Source organism: Microcaecilia unicolor, chromosome 8 (genome assembly GCF_901765095.1).
Source record: "Microcaecilia unicolor chromosome 8, aMicUni1.1, whole genome shotgun sequence".
Lineage (NCBI taxonomy): Eukaryota > Metazoa > Chordata > Amphibia > Gymnophiona > Siphonopidae > Microcaecilia > Microcaecilia unicolor.
In genome coordinates, this window is record NC_044038.1 from 170,252,993 (window position 1) to 170,274,852 (window position 21,860).

At 44.9% G+C, this 21,860-nt stretch overlaps 1 protein-coding gene across 6 annotated transcripts in view; it reads right to left on the reverse strand.

The window, feature by feature from the left end:
* Positions 1–21,860, reverse strand: part of JADE2 (jade family PHD finger 2) — a 159,850-nt gene that overhangs the window by 94,340 nt on the left and 43,650 nt on the right. For all 6 annotated transcript variants that reach the window (XM_030211683.1, XM_030211684.1, XM_030211681.1 and 3 more), the window contains exon 4: positions 19,365–19,522. In XM_030211683.1, coding sequence (XP_030067543.1) covers positions 19,365–19,522 — 158 coding nt within the window. The remainder of the gene's footprint in view (positions 1–19,364; positions 19,523–21,860) is intronic.

The window sequence follows — 21,860 nt, forward strand, 5'->3', positions numbered from 1 at the left end:
CAATTTACATTTAGTCATGTCCATGAGAGGGTCGACATTATCTCTGTACAGTGAGACGTTGCTATTGGAAATAATCACCCCTAAATACTTCAATTTAGAATCTACCCATGTGATGGGGAACTCCCCCTGCCATTTTGCTTTAACTATTTCGTCAAGGGGCATTGCACCCGATTTATCATAGTTCAGGGTAAACCCTGACAAGTTGCCATATTCCCGAATCACCACTAGCGCAGTTTCTAATGATCGCTGGGGGTCGGTAAGCAACATAAGGATGTCATCCGCATATTGCTAAGACTCTCACCTCTTGATCTCCCAGGTGCACCCCACTTATCCCCGAGTCCATATCTAGCAACCTAAGCAGAGGCTCCAGCGTCAAATCAAACAACAATGGTGAAAGGGGGCAACCCTGACGTGTCCCCCTTCCCACTGGGAAACCTGCCGACGTGCCACCGTTAACCGCCACCTGTGCATTCATATCAGTGTAGAGGGCCTGTATTGCCTGCATAATCCCTGCAGGCAATCTCATCCACTCCAATAATTCAAACAGGAAGTCCCAACTGACCCTATCGAATGCCTTAGCAGCATCCAAGCTGACTACTATCCCAGGGATTTTCTGATATCTACACTGGGCCATAGCCAATAGAGTTCTCCTTACATGCAGTACTGACTGTCTCCCCGGTACAATCCCCACCTGTGTTGGTCTAATGATATTGGGAAGGTGCTTTTTTAAACGCTCGGCCAGAATCTTCGCCAATAATTTAATATCCACATTAATTAATGATATAGGTCTGTATGACTCCGGCTCTTCCGCTGCCTTCCCAGGTTTTAACAGCAGGGATATACACGCGGTGTTCTCATGTAGTGGGAACTTCCCGTCCCTGATAACCGCCTGATGATAAGCAAATAGTGGGCCTATCAGGGAGTGTTGCATAATTTTATAAAACTCTCCCGAGTATCCGTCTACCCCAGGTGCTGAATAGGACTTTAACCCCTTAATCGCGGTTTGCAACTCCTTTGGCCGTATTGGGGAATCCAGCAAGGCTATCTCCTCCTCTCCAAATTGTGGCATACAGGCCTTCCGTAATAACTCTTTTATTCCCCCCCCCCCCCCCCCCTGATTGGTCCTTCTTATATAAATGTGTAAAATGCTCTTGTAGGGTTCTAAGTATTTCATCTGACTTATTAGTTATATTCCCCTTACTGTCCCGAATTGCTGGAATCGTCCGGTTACCTCCCCTCCTCTTAACCATCCTTGCTAGTAAACCCCCCGCCCTGTTACCAAATCTATTAAACTTGTATTTTTGGAAGGTCTGGTTTCTAAGTAAATTCTCGTGTAGCAATGAATTGATGGAGGCCTGTATGGCTAAGTAACTGTCTTTATTTACTTCTGTTGGTTGCGCCAAGTGTCGGCGCCTTGCCTTCGTCAATTGTTTGTTTAAACTAATAAGACTCCGCGCGGATTTCTTCCATCTGGCAGCAATGTATGCAATCAAATCTCCCCGCAACACGGATTTTCCTGTGCACCAAAATAATTGGGGGTTGGATTGGTGGGCTTTATTGAAATGTGTGTACTCCTCCCATCGCGACATCAAAAATTTCTGAAATGATTTTTCATTAGCTAAGTAGTTCGGAAATCTCCAGCGTCTGGTCATCGCAGAACTACAGGAGTTATCCAGTTCAATCCAGACGGGACTATGATCAGAAATCAATATCTCTTCTATTTTGGAGTTTGTAACATGCTGGAACAGGGCCTCTGATGTAAATATATAGTCTATCCTTCCCCATGTTCCATGGGCTCTCGATCTGTGCGAGTACTCCCTGGTCTCTGGGTGCAGATTCCTCCAGACATCTACCACAGAGAGAGAGAGCCCAAATTCCTTTAACATTTTCCCTGCCTTATGGCCTGTATGGGCGTGATCTCTGGCCCCTGTGCAATCCGACACGGGGTCCATCAAACAGTTCATGTCTCCCACTACGATCAGGTCTTTACCCTGATATGGCGTCATTTGCCTCAATAATTTAGGAAAGAATGATTTCTCTGGTGGTGTGGGGGCATATATGTTTAATATATATAATTCCCTCCCTTGTAGCCACAGTTTAATCAAAAGGTATCGCCCTGTGGGGTCTTGCAATTCCTTTTTTACTGAGTAGGCTAAGTGTTTATGAAAACAGATCGCTACCCCACCCTTCCTTCCTTCCTTCCTTCTGCTGAGGCATATAGCACCTATCTCACCCAATTTTGTTGGAGTTTATCATGCTCCAAATCTGACAATTTGGTTTCCTGCATGCACACAATATCAGCATTTAAGTATTTTAAATGTTTTAAAATCTTTTTTCTCTTACTTGGGGATGTAATACCCCCCACATTCCAAGTAATTAATTTACAGTGTGTTGCAAACAATAATATTGTACCAACTCAAGGTTATTTCATATCGTTCGGCCGCTGGGTCCCAGCCCTTCCCCAGCCGCCGCTTTAAGTATATAATCATTCCAGCTCTATTTCTGAACTTTGCTAAGTGTGGATTATGTAAGGTCTTGTTTGTGTCTCTCCTGTCTAGCGCATTTCTTAGTTGTAGAAATCCTTCCTTCTCCTCTGGTTGACCTCTGTGGTGTCCCTGTGCTCTTCTTTTCCCCTTCTGTCTCCTCGCTCTTCCCTCCCCCCCCCCCCCCCCCCCCCCCCCCCGTAACCCTCACACTTATTGACTTCTATCACCTGCTTGAAGCCCCTGACGTGACCATTCCCCTCTTTGTTCTACTCCTACTCCCATCCCCTTGCGTTCACACTTTGTGCAGGATGTAAACTGATTCTTTGATCACATTTACATCTCAGATATCATTGAAACAGTCTGACATTCTAACAAAAAAAAATCTTAAGCAGTGCAACTTTAAACCTGAACTTTAGCATTGAATCTTATGCATTACTACTACATTTCCACAATTACCAGTCCCTTAACCTCCTCACGAGGCGGCTCACTGCTTCGGCACTCGTTCCTCTGGACCACATCCGATCTCAAGGGTCTGGCTCTTTCAATTCTGCCTCCACGAACTGTTGTGCATCTTGGACCTTCAGAAAAGAGTGCCACTGGTTCCCGTGCTGTATCTTCAAAGTGGCTGGATATATTAGCATAAATCTCATATTTTTATTGGCCAACGCTGCACATATTGGGTGGAATCGCCTCCTTTGTTCTTGGACTCCTGCCGAGTAGTCTTGGAAGATTTTTATCGGAGACCCCTCATATGTAAGGGAATCTCGCTTGATCCTGAAACCTCGGATGATCTCTTCTTTGTGCAAATAATTGTGTACTTTAATGATGACAATTCTGGGGCGTTGCATGCCCTGCTGCCAGCGTCCAAGCCTGTGTGCTCGCTCTATGCACAGCTCTCCATAGCTATCAGATAAAGCCAGTTCTTTCTTCAGCCACTTTTCTAGAAAAGGGCCCAGTGACTTCTCCGGTATTTTTTCTGGTAGTCCAACAAGTCTCAAGTTGCACCTGCGTGCCCGATTTTCCATATCTTCTAATTTGTCCTGCTGCAACTTGAGCTGCTCCCGTAAACGCACTACCTCCTGTAAGTGCTGTGATCCTGAATCCTCTACAGCTGAGATCCGGTTTTCAGCTTCGCCCACTCTCTTCTCTGTGTCTGACATTGAAGACTCCATGTTTTTCATCTGCCCCGCCAATAAATCAAATCTTGGGCTAAGGGCCGCGCTCACCGCCGCTGTGATCTGGGCGAGTTGTTTTTCTGTAAATTCTCCTACACCTATTTGTTTCTGATCCGCCATTTTGTGACTGGATTTGGGTGTAGATGTTTTTTCTTTATCAAACTTCGTTCCCCTGCGCGTGGTTCCAGAGGGCATAGGCTTCAGGAACTGCTCCATGCACAAACTAGTGATGTCCACCGCCTCTTCTTACCCTGGCTGCGGGTGCAACTGTCAATATTGATCAGATGATCTGGAAAGTCTCAGCCAGTGTAAATGTCTTGGTACAGTTCGTGGTTGTGCAAAGCTTCCCTTAAATGTGTCCTTATATTAATGGGCTAAAGCCTACAATTTGATATAAACATTCCCCCTGCGAACTGGGAGTATTAGAGGGAGGCTTCCGCTGTTCTCTGGGCGCTTTTTACCTGCTTCACTCTCCGCGTCGCTAACGCTTAGGAGAACTACCCTCTTTGGGTGCCATCTATATTAGCAGTGTTCTGTCCCGGGAAGTTGCGGCCTCGGTGTGTTTCAGGGCCGTGCTTGCGTGGTAGCTGATTGCCGCTACTCCTGGAGCCTCCTCTGTACCAGCCCTGGGTGGATCGCGACGTTCTTATTTAATTGATCCTGCACTCTCCTTTCATTCCTCCCCGGGGTTCAATTTCTCCGCGTTGTTGTTCATTCCCGTTCCTGTCCGGTTGCCTGCTATGCGGCTCACCCGTCTCCCCGATGCCACCTCCGCTTCTGTTTCCCGCCTTAGGCCGCCATCTTGTGCTGACGATCGCGGGAGTTTTTACAGCTTTCTCGCTGTTGTCTTCGACTTCGGGGCTCGTTCCGGCTTGTTTTTCATGTACCGTTGCCTCTCATCTGCCGATGGAGATTCGCTGGAACGGGTCTGGTCCATCAGTGTCGGGGCTTCATTTGCGGCGCGACGGAGCTCATGGCAGTGCTGCCCGGCTCCATCAGAAGTCCCCTTAGCAGAGTTTTAAAAGGGGTTGGACGATTTCCTAAAGGAGAAGTCCATAAACCACTACTAAATGGACTTGGGGAAAATCCACAATTCCAGGAATAACATGTAAAGAATGTTTGTACGTTTGGGAAGCTCACCAGGTGCCCTTGGCCTGGATTGGCCGCTGTCGTGGACAGGATGCTGGGCTCGATGGACCCTTGGTCTTTTCCCAGTGTGGCATTACTTATGTACTTAGGCACCCAGACTCCATCACAGAATACTAGTGCAGATAGGCATTTACTAACCGACATTTAGCCACGCTCATCTACACCATGTCTATGGAAGGAGTACATGCGTGTGCCCAAATGCTCTACTCTGGCGTGTAAATAACGCTAGTCTATACCATGTGCACGTAATTGTGGAAGACGTCCAAGCCCCACCCATGTGAACATCCTCTTGCATTTGCGTATTATGCAAGTTTTGCGCTAAGATTCTAGAATACTGCTTAGCGTCCAATTAGCATTTAAGATAGGATACGATGCGGTACTTGTATTCTGCCACCTCCCAAATCAAAGTGGATTCCAAACATAAATGTGAAAATAGATCAAGAAATTAAAAATAAGATTTCGGAAACAAAAGTCTTCAAAAACATTTACAGGCATAAGCGCTAGTATTCTATAATCTCACTCAGTGGGTTTTGTTTATCGATCAATCCAATGCTGGAATTCGCTCCCATCAGAACTGAGACTGATTTCATGTTATTTGAAATTTTGTAAATTATTAAAAGCATGTTTATCTGAAAAATATTTATGCTAAAAAGTTATTTCTGAAAATATTTGATGTAATTTTTTTATGTATTTTGATGTATTTTTTTTCATGTATTATTTAATGCATTTTTTGATGTAGTGTTACTTTTTGTTTTTATGTATATTTTAAGATGATGTAATTTCCTAGTGATGGCCTGGTATTCTTATATTGTAATCCACATTGATCCAAGAATGGTTCGTAGTGGAATATAAATTTAATTGTTAATCTGAGGCACAAATGGCACGAACAATTAGAAGCTCATGTTACAGAATGGGAGTTAAAAGAAAAAAAACGGTCTTATAAAATTATCCTCTAAACTTGCTCTTATAAAATTAGGTTGCACCTAAAAGCACACACAATGTAAGCCAGGGCATACTTGTGTAGTAGGCGTGGTTAGGGGCACAGATGGGGCGGATCCGCAATTGATATGTGTATTTTAACACCTGCTCTCAATCGAAGCACAATTTTTGCAGCATTTGTGCTACTATTTTATAAAAACACAAAGGCCCCTCTATAAAACCCTCCAACCCAGAAACCTTGCTAGCTACAGCATATGAGGACAGATGTGCCTACAGAAAAGACTTTTCATTGATTTTAATGAACTCAGCTGATACACTGGAGCAGCTACCAGTAAAACCAAGGAACTTGTAGAGTTTCCCTGCTCCCCGTCACATGGGAATTACTGCTTTTCAGTGTAACGGGGTCCAAGCCAGTAAAACTGAAGCATCTGGAATTAATTATCTAAGCCAGATAATGTTTCCAGCAGTACTTCAGTAATGAAAACAAATATACTTTCACTTGTAATTACATCAATTACAGGATAAGAATGGAGCAGTGATAAATATACCAGTGAGACTACATACATGACAATTTTCACACTGATGGCATCAGAATGTCCTCAGGTATCAACAAAAGCTTCCTCGGAGTGGAGGAGTAGCTTGAACTGACAACAAGAGAAGCCAGGTTCAAATCCTGCTACGGCTTCTTGTAATCTTGGGCAGGTGGCTTAACCCTCCATTGCTTCAGGTACAATCTTGACACCAAGACTCTGTTCTAGAATACAAGTGTAAGTTGGCATCGATGTACCCGCTTATGCCTGGTCTATAAGGTGTGTGCAGGAGACACATCCATGGCCCATTACAGTTAGAAGCTACCATACTGCATGCTTAGCAGGGGTGTGGGCAGAAGTCCAATGTTGGGAGAGGCAAGTATTCTCTCTCAGTTCTTCTCACTCCCCCCCCCACCTTTGCTGCTAGGGATGCCCAAGCTCTGCCAACCAAAGAGATTCACTTGCCAAGCCTCCACCTGTGTTGCCTCAGCAGCGAGAAAGCCAGTGAGATGCTTCAGCCGTGGATGCTGGAACTTCCACGCACGCTGAGCCATTCATCCAATGCTGCAATTTTGGAGGGGGTCTGAGCTCAAAGTTGGGGGGGGGGGGGTGGCTAAGCCCCCACAGTCCTCCCATGACTACGCCACTGCCACTTAGTGCACAAGTACATATAAGTGCCGATTAAGACATCCTTTTAGACTTTGAGCCCTCCAGGACAGGGAAGCACCTGGGGTACCTGAATGTAACACGTCTTGAGCTACTACTGAAAAAGAAGTGAACTAAATATAAAGAAATAAGTGAATTTGGAGAAGAATGTGTAGAGCAAAGTTGCAAATAGTCAAGGCAGGAGAGAGGTTAACAATTTCCTTCACCCCCCCCCCCCCCCCCCCAAGCAGGCCAATTCAGTGGTTCTGCAACAGTTCTGCCTATGACTGTTCAGGAAACCTGAATTTGATGTTGGGGACCAGAGTGACAGCTTCAACGCCAGGAGGGAAGGCAGACCCAGCTCTCACTTAATGGAGACACTTACTGTAGCTCCTGTGGTAATTACTGCCCATAACTTCTGGACAAGGTGGGCTAGAGAAGGTTGTAAAGCAAGGAAAATGTATCAGGCAGCTGCACATGAAGCCTCATGGCACCATCACCCAACAGAGGCTGTTTTTCATTGAGCTGGAAATCAGAAGAGCATGAGGGAACCGCTAGGCCAAACCCAAAATTATATATATCACTGTGAAGAAGAATGACCCAAACACATTCCAAATCTCTTGCTCAGCCCAGTAAGATGTTTTTTGATGGGATCACAATTTCCCTTTATTTTTAGTTTGTTACTCACAGCACATGTAATGGCCTAGACAGGAGCTTTACATTTTACAACCAAAAGTTTACTGCCACAATCAGCACAATCACGATCACTGTACAGAACTCGGTGGTTAAACCATAAACTCCGGACTCTTGGGAAGAAAAAGCAGCCTTCGACATGCTACAAAATGCTTCGTCCAAAATGTATGCTGCTTCTTTTCTCTTCATCTTACTTTTCTGGTCTTCGTTCAACACATAAACCACACTGAGTGACCGGTCAGGTATGACAATTTATATGTTGTAATAAAACGTTGGGTCTCTATTAACTTTCAAGAAAAGAAAGGTAATAAGCTAGCAGAGTTATTAATGCATACTTAAACTGTAACAGGAAGGAAAATGACTGATTTCTGATGGCATTCATAATAAATCTCTGCTTGGCTACCGTACTACAGTACACTGACTGGTGCTTTGGTTCAATTGCAGTTTGACTCATTCTCTTTCCGCATGCCAAGGAGCTAGCTCAGCATAGGTTCTTTTGGTCAGAAAGAGAGGCTATTTTGGGGGTGTCCTAGGGGTGCAGTCGGTGATATTAATGCAGTCCTCTCTTTATGTGGATCTTCATATCTGGTTCAGTGCTGAATATTGCACTTAGGGCTTCTTTTTCAAAACTGCGCTAGTGATTCCTGTGCAGCAAATGAGATAAAGCCCAGTCAATTCTATGGGCTTCCTCTCGTTTGCCTCGCGGCTTCGTAAAAGAAGCCATTAACCAGCTATATTTTAGCCAGCTCCCTAGATCTGATAATTCAATGCTGGAGCCTGGACATGGCCAAGCATTGAGTTTCTGGGTTTAAGACGGCCATCAAAATGCTGATCGCCACCGGCTGAATAAGCTGGACCCTTAGAAATAAAAACTTGCATTCCTTCAGAAAACAGCTTTTCGTACTTAATAGGTTTTGAAACAACTCTTCAGTTGGAACCATTCCAGAACAATCCCCCCCCCCCCCGCCCTCCAAAACACTGAGCAAGAGGTGATAAATGACCAAGTCAAATGCTGCACTCTGGTCAAATCAGATGGCAACATCCACCCTAGTCCTACTCTCATTTAGCAGAGCCACTGAGGACCTCTTGGTGCTGTGCCCAGTGCAGAAACCAGGCTGACAGGGGTGTTTTAGCCAGGAAGTTACTCACACAAAACATTTCGGGTTTGATTCTGACATGTTTCATTCTACCAATTGGCTAGTTACTGAGCTACAGCACAGCATCTTATATAAAAGGGACTTTCCTCCATCAGATCAACAATCTGCAATGGGAAGAAAAGGCCTCTGTCCTAGATGGAGAACTATTTGGCTCAGTTCCTTGCTCAGACTCCTGCTGATGCAGCTGGGAAAGTATGAAGGTACTGCCAAAACAAGACAGGTAACCTCCAAGTACAGAAAGTATTGGGAATTGTTCCTCTATATCATGCCTACTGTCCAGCTCAGGGGCAACAGAAGAAATATTGTAGGGGAAAGTGACCAGGAATGGGAAGACAAGCCAACATCTCCCCTTGCTCCAGGAGCTGCATTTCAAGTCAGAAGGTTGGAGGTACAAATCTTTGAGATCCAGGGATGGGAAAAAAATATTCGGCATCATGAGAGCAGAACCTTCCCTGAGAATTTCAAAGCAGCTGCTTTTATCTCAGTTTATACAGTGACAAATGTACATCCCAGGACAAAAAAGTGCTTCAATCTATAAAGCACAGTGCAGGAAAGGGAAACCATCTCAAGCCGACATAAATCCATGAATGAGTACCAACTCAGTCCATAGACTGTTGGAAATGCAAAACACAAGTTTCAGCAAGGCTTATCTGCTACTCACACTTTTGGCATACAGCTTATGTTGTAAGAACCCTGCGTCTGCCAGAACTTTAATTAGTAATGCTTTTCACAGGACCCCCAATGAAGGCTCTACATACTGAAACACAGCCTGTGTTGGGTTCCTTTCCTAAGCACATCCTGTATACTGTTGTGGAAAGTGGGTTCTGCATATGGCTCCTGGGAGTTTTGAATGTGCCTTTGGCCATCCCGGTTCCTCGTCTTGGTGTCTTCCACTGTTTTTGTTTGTTTGAGGATTTGTTTGTGTAAGGTTTGGTTTCCTTCTTTTTGTGTTCATTTGATTTAATGTCAACATGGCTTGTTTACTCAGGTTTAACTCATGCCTTTTCATTTGTAGCTCAAGATGAGCTACATTCAGGTTCAGTAGATATTCCCTGCTCCACAGTCTTGTTTGAACCTGAGGAAATGGAGGGTGACATTTGTCTAAGGTCACAAGAAGTGTAACTAGGATTGGAACATGACTTCTTTGGTTCTCAATTTGTTACTCTAACCACTAGACTATATCTCCCAGGACTGTACCAGCCTGGAATCAGCCCCATGTTCCACTCACTGCACTACGGCCAAGAAAAGGAGACAATGGACGGGAAGCAATTTTGGCGCCTACCCCCCACCTCCCTTGTGCCCTGTGAGGCTGCACGCTTGCACAGCCCTTGGTACGGGGGGGGGGGGGGGGTCATCACCCAAGAAAAAGATCTAGGTGTCATTGTAAATAGAATTAGAAAAGGTTTAAAGAAGAGTGACCAAAATGATAAAGAGGATGGAACTCCTCCCGTATGAGGAAAGGCTAAAGAGGTTATGGCTCTTCAACTTGGAAAAGCTGTAGCTGAGGGGGGATACAATTGAGGTCTACTAAATCCTGAATGGTGTAGAACGGGTAAAAATTAATCCATTTTTTACTCTTTCAAAAAGTACAAAGACTAGGGGACATTCCATGAAACTACATAGAAATACTTTTAAAACAAATAGGAGGAAATATTTTTTCACTCAACGAATAGTTAAGCTATGGAACTCATTGCTAGAGGATGTGGTGACAGTAGTCAGTGTATCTGGGTTTAAAAAAGGTTTGGACAAGTTCTTGGAGGAAATGTCCATAGTCTACTATTCAGATAGACATGGAGAAGCCACTGCTTGTCCAGGGATTGGTTGGATGGAATGTTGCCACTATCTGGATTTCTGTCGGGTACTTGTGACCTGCATTGGCCACGGCTGGAAGAAGTATACTGGGTAGATGGACCACTGGTCTGACCCAAAATAGTATTCTTATGTAAGGTAAGGAGCTTATAACGGACGTAACAGAGCACTGGTAATCAATGATGGTGTTTTAAGAGAGGAGTAATGTGATCATTTCTCCGTGCATTAGAAAGACGCCTTACAGCCATGTTTTGAATAGTTTGCAAACATTTGATAAGTTACTGGGGAAGTCCTGCATAGGCAACATTACAATAATCAATTCTAGAGGCAACCAGGGCACAGAGCAAAGATTTTGTAAAATATCTGTGAGTATTTTACCTGTTACACTTCAAGAAAGCAGGCACCTAATTTCCTTTATAGACTAGACAGCATAAACACCTAAATACAGGTGCACTGTTATCGAATTATCTCCTTCATGTCTCCATTCTAGGTAGACTGCTTGTCATGGGATTTATTTAATTTTAAAAGTGCCAGGAAAATGGTGCCTGTGGTGCAGTCAGTCTTCCATTTCATTCTTGCAGGGAAAACACGAAGAAAGCAGCATTATATCACAGAAGAGGTAAGGAGCCCAGATTTTGCAGCTGCTAATGTTCTGGGTATTACCCACACGGTTGGCATCGCAGGCTACTGCTCCTCTATCTGCAGAAAATGCCCAGGGGAAAGCAATGAGTCAGCAGTCAGGCAGTGCAGATTAAGAAAAGGATGTCACGTTTAAAGGGTTCCTGGAAAAGCAAATGTATTACTACTGGACCTGAATTACTGCTTCTATGGAACTGAAAACAATAGCAAAAAGCACAATTGCAAAACACTATGTCATGACAATCCCGTGTAAATGAAATGAAAAAAAGAGGGGGCAGCACTGATGCAGAAGCAAGAGTGGGGTCCCTGTGGAAGGTCATATCCTGGAACCGAAATGCCGGTCTGTCGACGCATGCATTTTGTGTGTGTTCACTCTGAAAAGGCACCTGTTGTCATGCCCATGGCTGTATGCCCCTAAATTCTATATAGGTTGCCCAAAGCTCGGCGCAGACTCCAGATTCGCACATAAGCTAATTAGCCAATTAAGTGTTAACAATGAATAATTGGTATTAACAAGCATTTAATTGGAAGTAATTAGGACTTATGTGTACATCTGCCCTATGCCTAAATTTCATAACATGCACCTCGAAACGGGATGTGACCATGGGCGGGGCATAGGCGGGTCAGGGGGCATTCCCAGAAATTAGGCGCCATGTTGTAGAATAAGGCATGTGAGCACCTAGCTGCCATCAGTTGGGCACCAGCATTAACACCAGCTTTTGGCGGGCATAAGTACTTGCGCTCAAAGTCAGGCACAAAATGCACGCTAAGCTAGTATTCTATAAAGGTCGCACTGCGCGGCATGGATCATAACGAAGCCTAACTTTCACCAGCATTTACTGAAACTGGCCTATGGTGCACATGCATATAGGCAGACTAGTGCAATTCGGAGCTGGGTACTGCAAGCGTGCAGGAAAGGTGACTCTTGTGATTCCCGTGGGCTGGGAGCACAGCTGACTTGTGGTCAGGGAACTAGAGACAAGGGTAGCCAGAGGAGAGAAACAAAGTGACAGACAGGGAGGGATCAACATGCCTCGTTTACGCTATGATTGGAGGAAGCATTTTGCCAGCTTGCTTTAAATTAATATTTTTCTGTAGCCATGATCTGAGGACAGATGACATTAGAACACCATGACATGTGGGGTTTTTGCCCCACTTGGACTAGCTGTCGGCATCACAGGCACACAAAGCTCGGGACAAAGTCCAAAGTACTTCAATTTCCCCAACGGAAGCATGAATCACAACAGTACAAGTGGAAATCCAATTTGGATCAAGCATGCAACAATACGCATGCTTCCTTGGCTACCAGAAGAGCATTTGCAAACAGACCCATCAGCTACAGCATCTCAGCATTCAACAGAATGAGTGAAAGAGTGCAAACAACAGAGCGTCTCTGGGTTTGGATGAAGAACAGCTTGAGGCAGACGCATCCAACTCCATGCAGCGTAGTGAAAATGTCAAAACAAGTCATCAGTTGAGGTCCTCACTTGATTCTTCCTGTCTTCTCCTGCCTGCAGTGCACAGTGTTCCATCCATGGCTCCCCTAACTTTTCCATTTGCTTTTTCTTCTTGCTCAGACTTGGGAGGTGCTATTTGCACTTTTAATATAAACTCTTATAATGCACAACACTGGCAGATTGGTTACGTTCCCTCAAAGTGCTCTTTTACAGAACATAATTATTTCTGAATTTTGTGGTGCCTCCTACACTCTTCCACCCTCTACCAGCCTCCACACCCTTGGCCCTGTATCCCCAAAACTCCGTATCACATTAATTAGCAAGCAAATCCTCATGACGCAACTATTTCTCAGCCAAAAGTCGCTGCTGCTGGCAATCTAGAAGGACCATGACTGAAATGCAGGTATCAGGCAACCATCTGTGTGGTAATGTTATTGGCACTATGCTTGATTTTTGGCTATGATAGAATTTCTCTGTTTTGTAGCCCTATCCTTGTGAAAAGGGCCGCAGCAGCTATAGATGTGTAGTCAACGAAGCCAAATGTCTGGGAAGCTGGCCAGAAAGAATTCTTTTTTTTTTGCTTTCCCCTGCTGCTGCTTGTAGGAAACTGGATGTAGAGAGTGTACAAATATGTCAGCCAAGATGGAATTCAAAAGAGGTCTTAGAAGCCAACTGCATCTCCTGGCCATTTTGTGTGAAGAAAACAAAAAAGAAATTGTGGATATTAAAAGTGAAATCCACTTGCATTTTCACACTCTACTTTGGTGACTAGACAATGTGAGGATGAGGGCTGCCAGCCGACTCCAGTTTTATTTTCCGAGAAAGAACCTGCACCGGTGCTGAGTTACCTCACTGCATGCAAGGTGCTGCATTTCTTCTTCGCCTGACAAATAAAGAATGGCAAGTCCATGCTGCCCCCAGGGGATGTGGAGTGGGGGGAGGGGAGAGGGCCAGGTAGAACCAGAATTGGGTCAACCTGACCTGGAAAAAAAATGAAGTTGGTGGCAACTCTTACACAGCTTAACCAAACATCTGACACCAAGAGAAATCTCCGAGAAGCCACAGTCACAAAACATGCTGGTGACAGGAAGGAATTTACTCTGTCAACCCCACACACCCCACTCCTACTCCATCTCCCTGTCCCAGGTCCGCATCAACCTCTTCTAATTGTATATGCGGAGAGACATTAAAACATGCCTAAGTTCTCACTGGGAAAAGTAAATGAATGGCTGCTGTATGTGCAGCCCAAAAGACTGCTAAAGTTACAAGTAAAATGATGATAAATTATGCAGTTCTGTAGGCAACAATGTGTATCCTAACCACAAGAAGACATATCTCAAAGCCAAACACATTTCACTTCAGTGGAAACTTTCATTACAGGCTCCAATTATAATCTTTCCAACTATTTTCCAAATGCAAGATATTAGGCCCCTCTACGAGTTTCACAAGGTAGTTATGATATTGAATCCCAAGCTCTGGCACAGCAGTAATTTGGACAGGACAGCGTACGACAGAACTGTCATGATGAATATTTTTTCTTTTTTTAGATATCATATTTATTAAAAGATCAACACACAATGACCAATAGAACAAACATTTTACATGACATCCAACCCCCCCTCCCCCGCCCATCCCACATCCAGCTTCAATCCCAATCCAGACCTGGCGTACTCTTATCCAGGCCTGGAATACAAAATGGGTGTTTAGAAGTCGAGTCGGCAATTTAAGATCCAGCTAAGCATTCTATGTGGTATAGCAGTCCAGAACTGCTCCCATATGTTTTGAAATAGTCTTCAACGACCAGGATGCTTCCATCCTGCTTTCTGGCACTCCAATATCATAAAAGCATAAATTAAATTCGGCCACTGTGTCACACTGGGTGGAGTGTCCTTCAGCCACTGCAATAGAATGACATGAAAGGACAACAAGAACAGATAATGCAACAAGGTCCGCTGCTTTTTATTAGGTTTAATCGAAAGCCCAGTACACTCATCAAATGAGTAAATTTGAGGACGTAAAGGCAATACGCTGTACGTGAGATTGAACTATTGTCCAAAACTGTGTAATATTTCTACAAGACCAAAACATATGTCCAATGGTGGCCTCCAGTTCGGAACATGATGAGTATCAATATATATAAAAGGCGAGTGTCGTACTCACTCGCAAATGCGCAGTAGAGACCTTCTCTGCCCCGCCCCTGCGTCAATACGTGATGACGGGGGGGCGGAACAGAGAGGGTCTGTACTGCGCATTTCTGAGGGAGGGACACCGCCGTCTAATGCTCCCCCCACCCGAGTCGCCGCCACCCACCTTCTACCCGGTCGGGCCCTTGCTCCACTATTGAAACAGCGAGGGTCCGGGAACGCAGCACTGAGCTCTGCTGAGCTGCCGACATCGCCCTTCCTTCTTCTTCTCTGCCTCTATCCCGCCCTCGACGACGTTACGTCACACGAGGGCGGGGCAGGCAGAGAAGAAGAACGAAGGCCGACGTCAGCAGCTCAGCAGAGCTCAGTGCTGCGTTCCCGGATCCTCGCTGTTTCAATAGCGGAGCGAGGGCCCGGCCGGGTGGAAGGTGGGTGGTGACGGCTCGGGGGGGGGGGGGGGCGCGAATTTGGATGGGGAGGGGCAGCGGCGAACTCGGCGGCGGGGGCAGGCCTTTCAACCCCCCCTTCCTATAATAGCCCGTTTTTACGGGCTCAAAGGCTAGTTTTAAAGAGAAGCCAACTGCATATGTGTTTGCTCCGTGCTACTCTATGTAATAAATTCTTAACACTATCTGAGCCAGGGTTGAAATCCCAACAACATTTCTTAGCTAAAAAATGCACACAAGAAAAAACAAGGAAGTGAACAGCGGCAAATTCCGCCAAATTCAGAGGGGAAAAGTTTGATGGTTTTAAATCCAACAGAGTGCTAGAAAGGAATTATACATGAAGGGTTGAGAACGTCTGTTCATCTGGGAGCATAACAACAATTTAATGGAAAGGGACCAAATTTGCCATGGGGGAAAACCAGGAAAAAGACACAACAAGCCCCTCTCTAGTCCTGCCCAAAACGTGTCCAGACCACTCCCCCTTGCCACATAAACATACAGCAGTTTAAATACTGGACACCAAAAACAGGAACAGAGCTTGTAAAATAACCACTATAGTCTTGTTTTTAAAATATCTATCTATTCCCATTTCCAGATAGTTTATAAAGACGTTAAAAAGCACCAGCCCCAGCTCATTTCTCTGGGTCACTCCACTATTTCCCTTTCTTCATTGATAAAATTGACCATTTCAACTCTATTTTCTGTACTCTACCTCTTAACCAGTTCCCAGCCCTGACATTTTCATCTTCTTAGGAGTTTCTTATGAGGAACCTTATCAAGTTCCTTCTAAAAATCCAGACAACTGGGCACTACATTCTAGGTGGCCTAACTACGCATGGTGCGGGCCTGTTCTGTAACGACATCAGGGCAGCCGGAATTCATTATAGAAGCAAAGGTGGTGGGCAGACTTCTACGGTCTGTGACTTAAGAATGGAAAGGACAAATCAAACTTGGGTATACATATAAAGTATCACATACCATGTAAAATGAGTTTATCTTGTTGGACAGACTGGATGGACCTTACAGGTCCTTTATCTGTCGTCATTTACTATGTTACTATGTTACTCTTTGGGGTTCTACGTGGAATGTTGCTACCAACTGGGATTCCAGAATCTTCAGAACGTTTAATACAAGAACAATGCTAGGCAGACTTCTACGGTCTGTGTCCTGAAAATGGCAAGGACAAATCAAGGTCAGGTATACATACAAAGTAGCTCATACAATGAGTTTATCTTGTTGGGCAGACTGGATGGACCATACAGGTCTTTATCTGCCGTCGTCTACTATGTTACTATATAATACAAGCAAAGCCTGGCATCGACGTGCCTCCCATTTTCACGTCTGCAGTTACATCGTCCACAGATCTGGTGTAAATGTGATTGTGTAAATGTTCTGCCCATGTCGCTCCCTTCCGTTTTCATGCTAGGCCACAAGTGTACCATTACAGAAACGTGCTTAGCACACATCCGTGCTACTTTTCAATATATTAATGCACGCAAGGGGTGCATAACTGCGGATGCCTAATTTATATCACTGCCCTTAGTATAACAACCAGCTCACTTAGCTATAGGTTTACGAAGCTCTAAAAAAAATCTAACAGATTGGTTGGCTCTGTCCTGCTATGCCATGCTATTCCAAGCTTCTATTCCTCCAATATCTTCGTAGTGCTAAGCGGATTACAACGTATTCCAGGAATTACAATCCGGCCATCAAAACTAGCTAATTTCTCAATATTGCATATTTTTAGAAAAAGAAAGTTTCCAGAGTTCTCCTAAATATTAAATAGTCCGAAAGCAATCTAATCTGAGAAGGAAGTGAGTTCCAAACTAGAGATGTTTGATATTTAAGTGACTAATTTAACATTTTATGTGATTTCATCCTTTGTACCGATGGAAAGCGCTGCCAACATCTGATTATGGATCCTATATAAAAAAGTTACCCAGTCACCTAAATAAACTGGAGTATCACTGCACAGAGATTATTTTGTGTCCTGACCTCTACTGGCAACCAATGCAATTCTACGAATAATGGTATGCTGTTAGCCGCTTAGGTTTAAGCAGAGTATAAGTTTTATAAATAAATATCTTCAGTAGTTTTATTTTTCAGAATAGCTACTAACATTTTGCCCAGCACCAATATCAGATACTCAGGTCTCTAGTTTCCCAGAACCCCCTGGAGCCCTTTTTTAAAACTGGCATTACACCGCCTACCCATCTACAATCTAAGGTCCTGTTCCCTGAACCACTGACTCACCCATGCTTTGAGACCCCAGAGCTCTGCCTGCCTCTGGGGTCCTGCACGTGGAACAAGGAGCATTTGTGAGATAACTTGAACAGACTGGCATTGCTCCCAGTTTGTTCCAGTATTGAAAAAGAAAACAGCCTCAACAGAGATGGGAGACTTAATTCTGTGGCTACAGAGGAAGCAAGTGAAAGAAGTGAAAGAAGAAATGGGAAGGGGCTGTAGTACCGCTTTAACAGAGTATGGCTTTTGAAACTAAACTGGAATCTGTTTAAAAAGAACGATATTAGTTTCTCTTTCCCCTCAGCCTTCAGCTTGCTGCGTCTCTCCAGTCTACCCTGAGTAGGTGGCAGCTTTAGTCTAGTGTAAAGCCTGGTTCTAAATGGCCCTGATGTGTTTCCCTTACTGGCAAAGCTCCACCTTCAGGCCTTGGAGCTGGAGGAGGATCACGCGCAAGTCCAGACACTGGTTTGATATCAAAACCTTTTTATTTTAAAGGGAATGAAATTCTAGGGAAAGATTATTCAAGGATTAAGTCTACCAGACAAGACTTGCTATTTATTTAATATTTTACAAACTCCTTTCAGATTTGCTCAGACATTTCATTAAAGCTTCAACTTCTTTGTATACTTGGGGATAGATACGGGAGGAGGGGGGGGTGGGGAAGGCACCGGGATGAGGCCATCAGAGGTCCAGGACTGGCCTAAAATCTCAGTCCTGGAACTGGATAATCTGGCAGCTCTGTACACAGTCTAGCAGGTGGTGAGATACGAGTCAAAATACTGAGCGAAAAGTTCTAAATTATTTGTATATTCGGGGTACTATAGATACAGTAAATGCCGCAGAACATACTGGTGAAGGTACATGTGTTGCTCTATGCACAAGCCGAATATCATCATCATCATATATATATATATATATATATATATATATATATATATATATATCTGGCTTGGACACACTATTCTATACCTGGATTTCTGTGTATGGCATGTAAGATGTGTTACTATGTACAGTATACACGTATTGTACGCACTACGCCTAGAATGCCTACAACACACCTTTTCCCAATGTACAGCATTGTCAGATTACTTTTTCAGGAAAAGCATTCATACCTGCAGCACTGTGTCAAATATATAAAAGCCTTTTAAAAATGAACTTCATACATGTGTGTGTGTGTGTGTGTGTGTGTGTGAGGGCGTGTATATACAAAAGCTTAGTTCACCTCTCTCCCGTGCAGCAGATATCACTGGAACACAGAGCCAATCGCGTCAAGTAATTCACCTTCTTTAAATGTACCTACTTAAAAAGGACCATGCACTGTCCCTGTCATCACGCTGGAAAACCTGCCTAAAATGAAGCAGGATCTTCCTTCTGCAGGGACAGCGCCCAGTTCCAACCCTTGCATTCTCAGGTTCACCAATGACCTCTCAACATTTAACTATGAAAGCTTCCACCCTCAGCAACAATGTGACATTGTCAAAAATGATCAGAAAAGATATTAAATAACCAGAAGGCCTGTGCTCCAGGGGAGGGAGCAGCTGGCAACATGACTGATGCCTCTCCCATGTATGAGCTACAGCCTGCCATTACCCCTTGCTGACCACTTACATAAGCCAATCTCTTTTCTTCCAAACCCCAGTCAGAGCAAGTCCACCTTCCACCTGAACACAAATGAAACTCTTAATCTAGTTTTTGGCAGACACATTTCACCTCAAAGAATAGTGAAGGTACTGTTGAGTTATATGAACTCAAATTATTTCAGAAAATCCCAAGGTACATAGATGCAGATGCATTCTATGACTATGAAAATATACCTTCAGCCAAGGGGCCAGTCCGTTCAGAAAAACTTACCTAACCTTTGGTTCTGGTATTGCTTCAATGCCCGCTGGAACTTGGACCCCTTTCTCCCACTCCTGTCTCCACGGATCAGCCAGTATGTAATACTCATCCAAGCCAAGCTGGTGCGAGTCAGGTATCTTCATAGCTGTGATCAGGTCGGTGCGAAATACCTGAAAAAAGGAGGAGGAGATTAACCAGCTGCCATCTATATAAAGATGGTGTGAACAATTTCTGCATTTCAGGATGCATTTAGAGCTGCCAAGTTACCCAGTTCCAGGAAGAAGACTTTACAGCCAGTCCTGGCTTTAAACATACATCCTAAAGCACTATGGTATTTGTAGTCCCTAATTCTATCCACAGAAATCAGTACTACAGGTCCCATAATGCACCAGAATGAGGCCATCAGAAGTCCAGGACTGGCCTAAAATCTCCGTTGTGGAACTGGGTAATCTGGCAGCTTTGTACACAGTCTAGCAGGTGGTGAGTGGCGACACACACAGGCCATCATGATTCACTAAGTGAACAAAGCGGGGAGGGATGATTCAATTCATGTACCAGATCACCATTCCACCACAAGATCACAATCGCCAAAGTACATCACAGTCCAGACCACTGCCTGTGAGACCACAAGACCTACCTTCAACGCTGACTCCGTGGGTCAGTGAAAGACAGTGGTAGCCTAACTACACAATCAAGCGACATAAACAGCTTCCATTTTCAAGAGCTCACATAACAGTCCAACAGACAATACAGATGAATGGAAGACCAGTTCACCAGAGACTGCATTTACGTCCGACTACGTCTCCCTTTCTGATTGAAATAGAGGGGCATTTTCGAACGGGGGCACCCATCTCTGAGGACGTCCCCACGAAGGGGCGGGACATCCCATATTATCGAAACAAGATGGGCGTCCATCTTTCATTTCGATAATACTGTCGAGGACGCCCAAATCTCAACATTTAGGTCGACCTAAGAGATGGTCGACCTAAAGGTTGAGTTGGTCGACCTTAGAGATGGACAACCTCGGTTTTCGTTGATAATGGAAACCGAGGACGCCCATCTCAAAAACGACCAAATCCAAGCCCGTTGGTCATGGGAGGAGCCAGCATTCGTAGAGCACTGGACCCCCTCACATGCTAGGACACCAACCGGGCACCCTAGGGGGCACTGCAGTGGACTTCACTAATTGATCCCAGGTGCATAGCTCCCTTATCTTGTGTGCTGAGCCCCCAACCCCCCCCCCAAACCCACTCCCCACACCTGTACAACACTACCATAGCCCTAAGGGGTGAAGGGGGGCACCTACATGTGGGTACAGTGGGTTTCGGGTGGGTTTTGAAGAGCTCACATTTACCACCACAAGTGAACAGGTAGGGGGGGATAGACCTGGGTCCGCCTGCCTGAAGTGCACTGCACCCACTAAAAACTGCTCCAGGGACCTGCATACTGCTATGATGGAGCTGGGTATGACATCTGAGGCTGGAAAAAAATGTTTTTAAATTTGTTTTGGGTGGGAGGGGGTTGGTGACCACTGGGGGAGTAAGGGGAAGTCATCCACGATTCCCTCCGGTGGTCATCTGGTCAGTTCGGGCACCTTTTCGAGGCTTGGTCATGAAAAAAATTGGACCAAGTAAAGTCGGCCAAATGCTCGTCAGGGACGCCCTTCTTTTTTTCCATTATCGGTCGAGAACGCCCATCTCTTAAGCATGCCCCCGTGCCGCCTTCGGTATGGTGCCGACACACCCCCGTGAACTTTGGATGTCCCCGCGATGGAAAGCAGTTGAGGACGCCCAAAATCGGGGGATGGGCGTCCTTCTCTTTCGATTATGCCCCTCATAGTCATCTCTGAATTCATTCTCTCTCGTGCTTCTTTCCTTAAGAGGAAATATGCAACGAAGCTCTTTATAGAGCATTTCTGTACATTTTCCGATAAAATATGCATCCTACACCCAGGTCTGCCTGAGTAGAGGCAAGCTAGACATCCAAAAATTATACTGGGCACAGTGGAGATCTTACGATACTTTACAGGCATGCATAAACAAGGGGTATACCTGAACTCAGCTAGAGAAGCTCAAAGAAACTTTTTGGAGCCAGGTCCAAAGCCTTGACATCGTTGTTCCATTGGCATTGGGGGTTCCATTGGCATCGGGTGCATTAGTCCATATGGCTGCAAGGCCCTTAAACATTGGGAGTGACTGTGCATCGAGTGAGTCTCCACCTGCCTTGACACTGGCCACTGTGCAGGCCCCCTGGGTCCGATCAGTGTCGGACCTGACCCCAAGCTGATGTGAGGATTTGATGTCCTAGTCAGCACTGAGGAGCGTCAATGCCAGGCATCGTAAGAAGCATCGGTCGCCCTTTAGATTGTAAGCTCTCTTGAGCAGGGACTGTCCTTCCCCATGTTTAAACTTGTACAGCGCTGTGTAACCCTGGCAGCGCTATAGAAATGCTAAGTAGTAGTAGTAGTAGTAACCACAGACACAATATTTACTATAAACAGCGCAATTG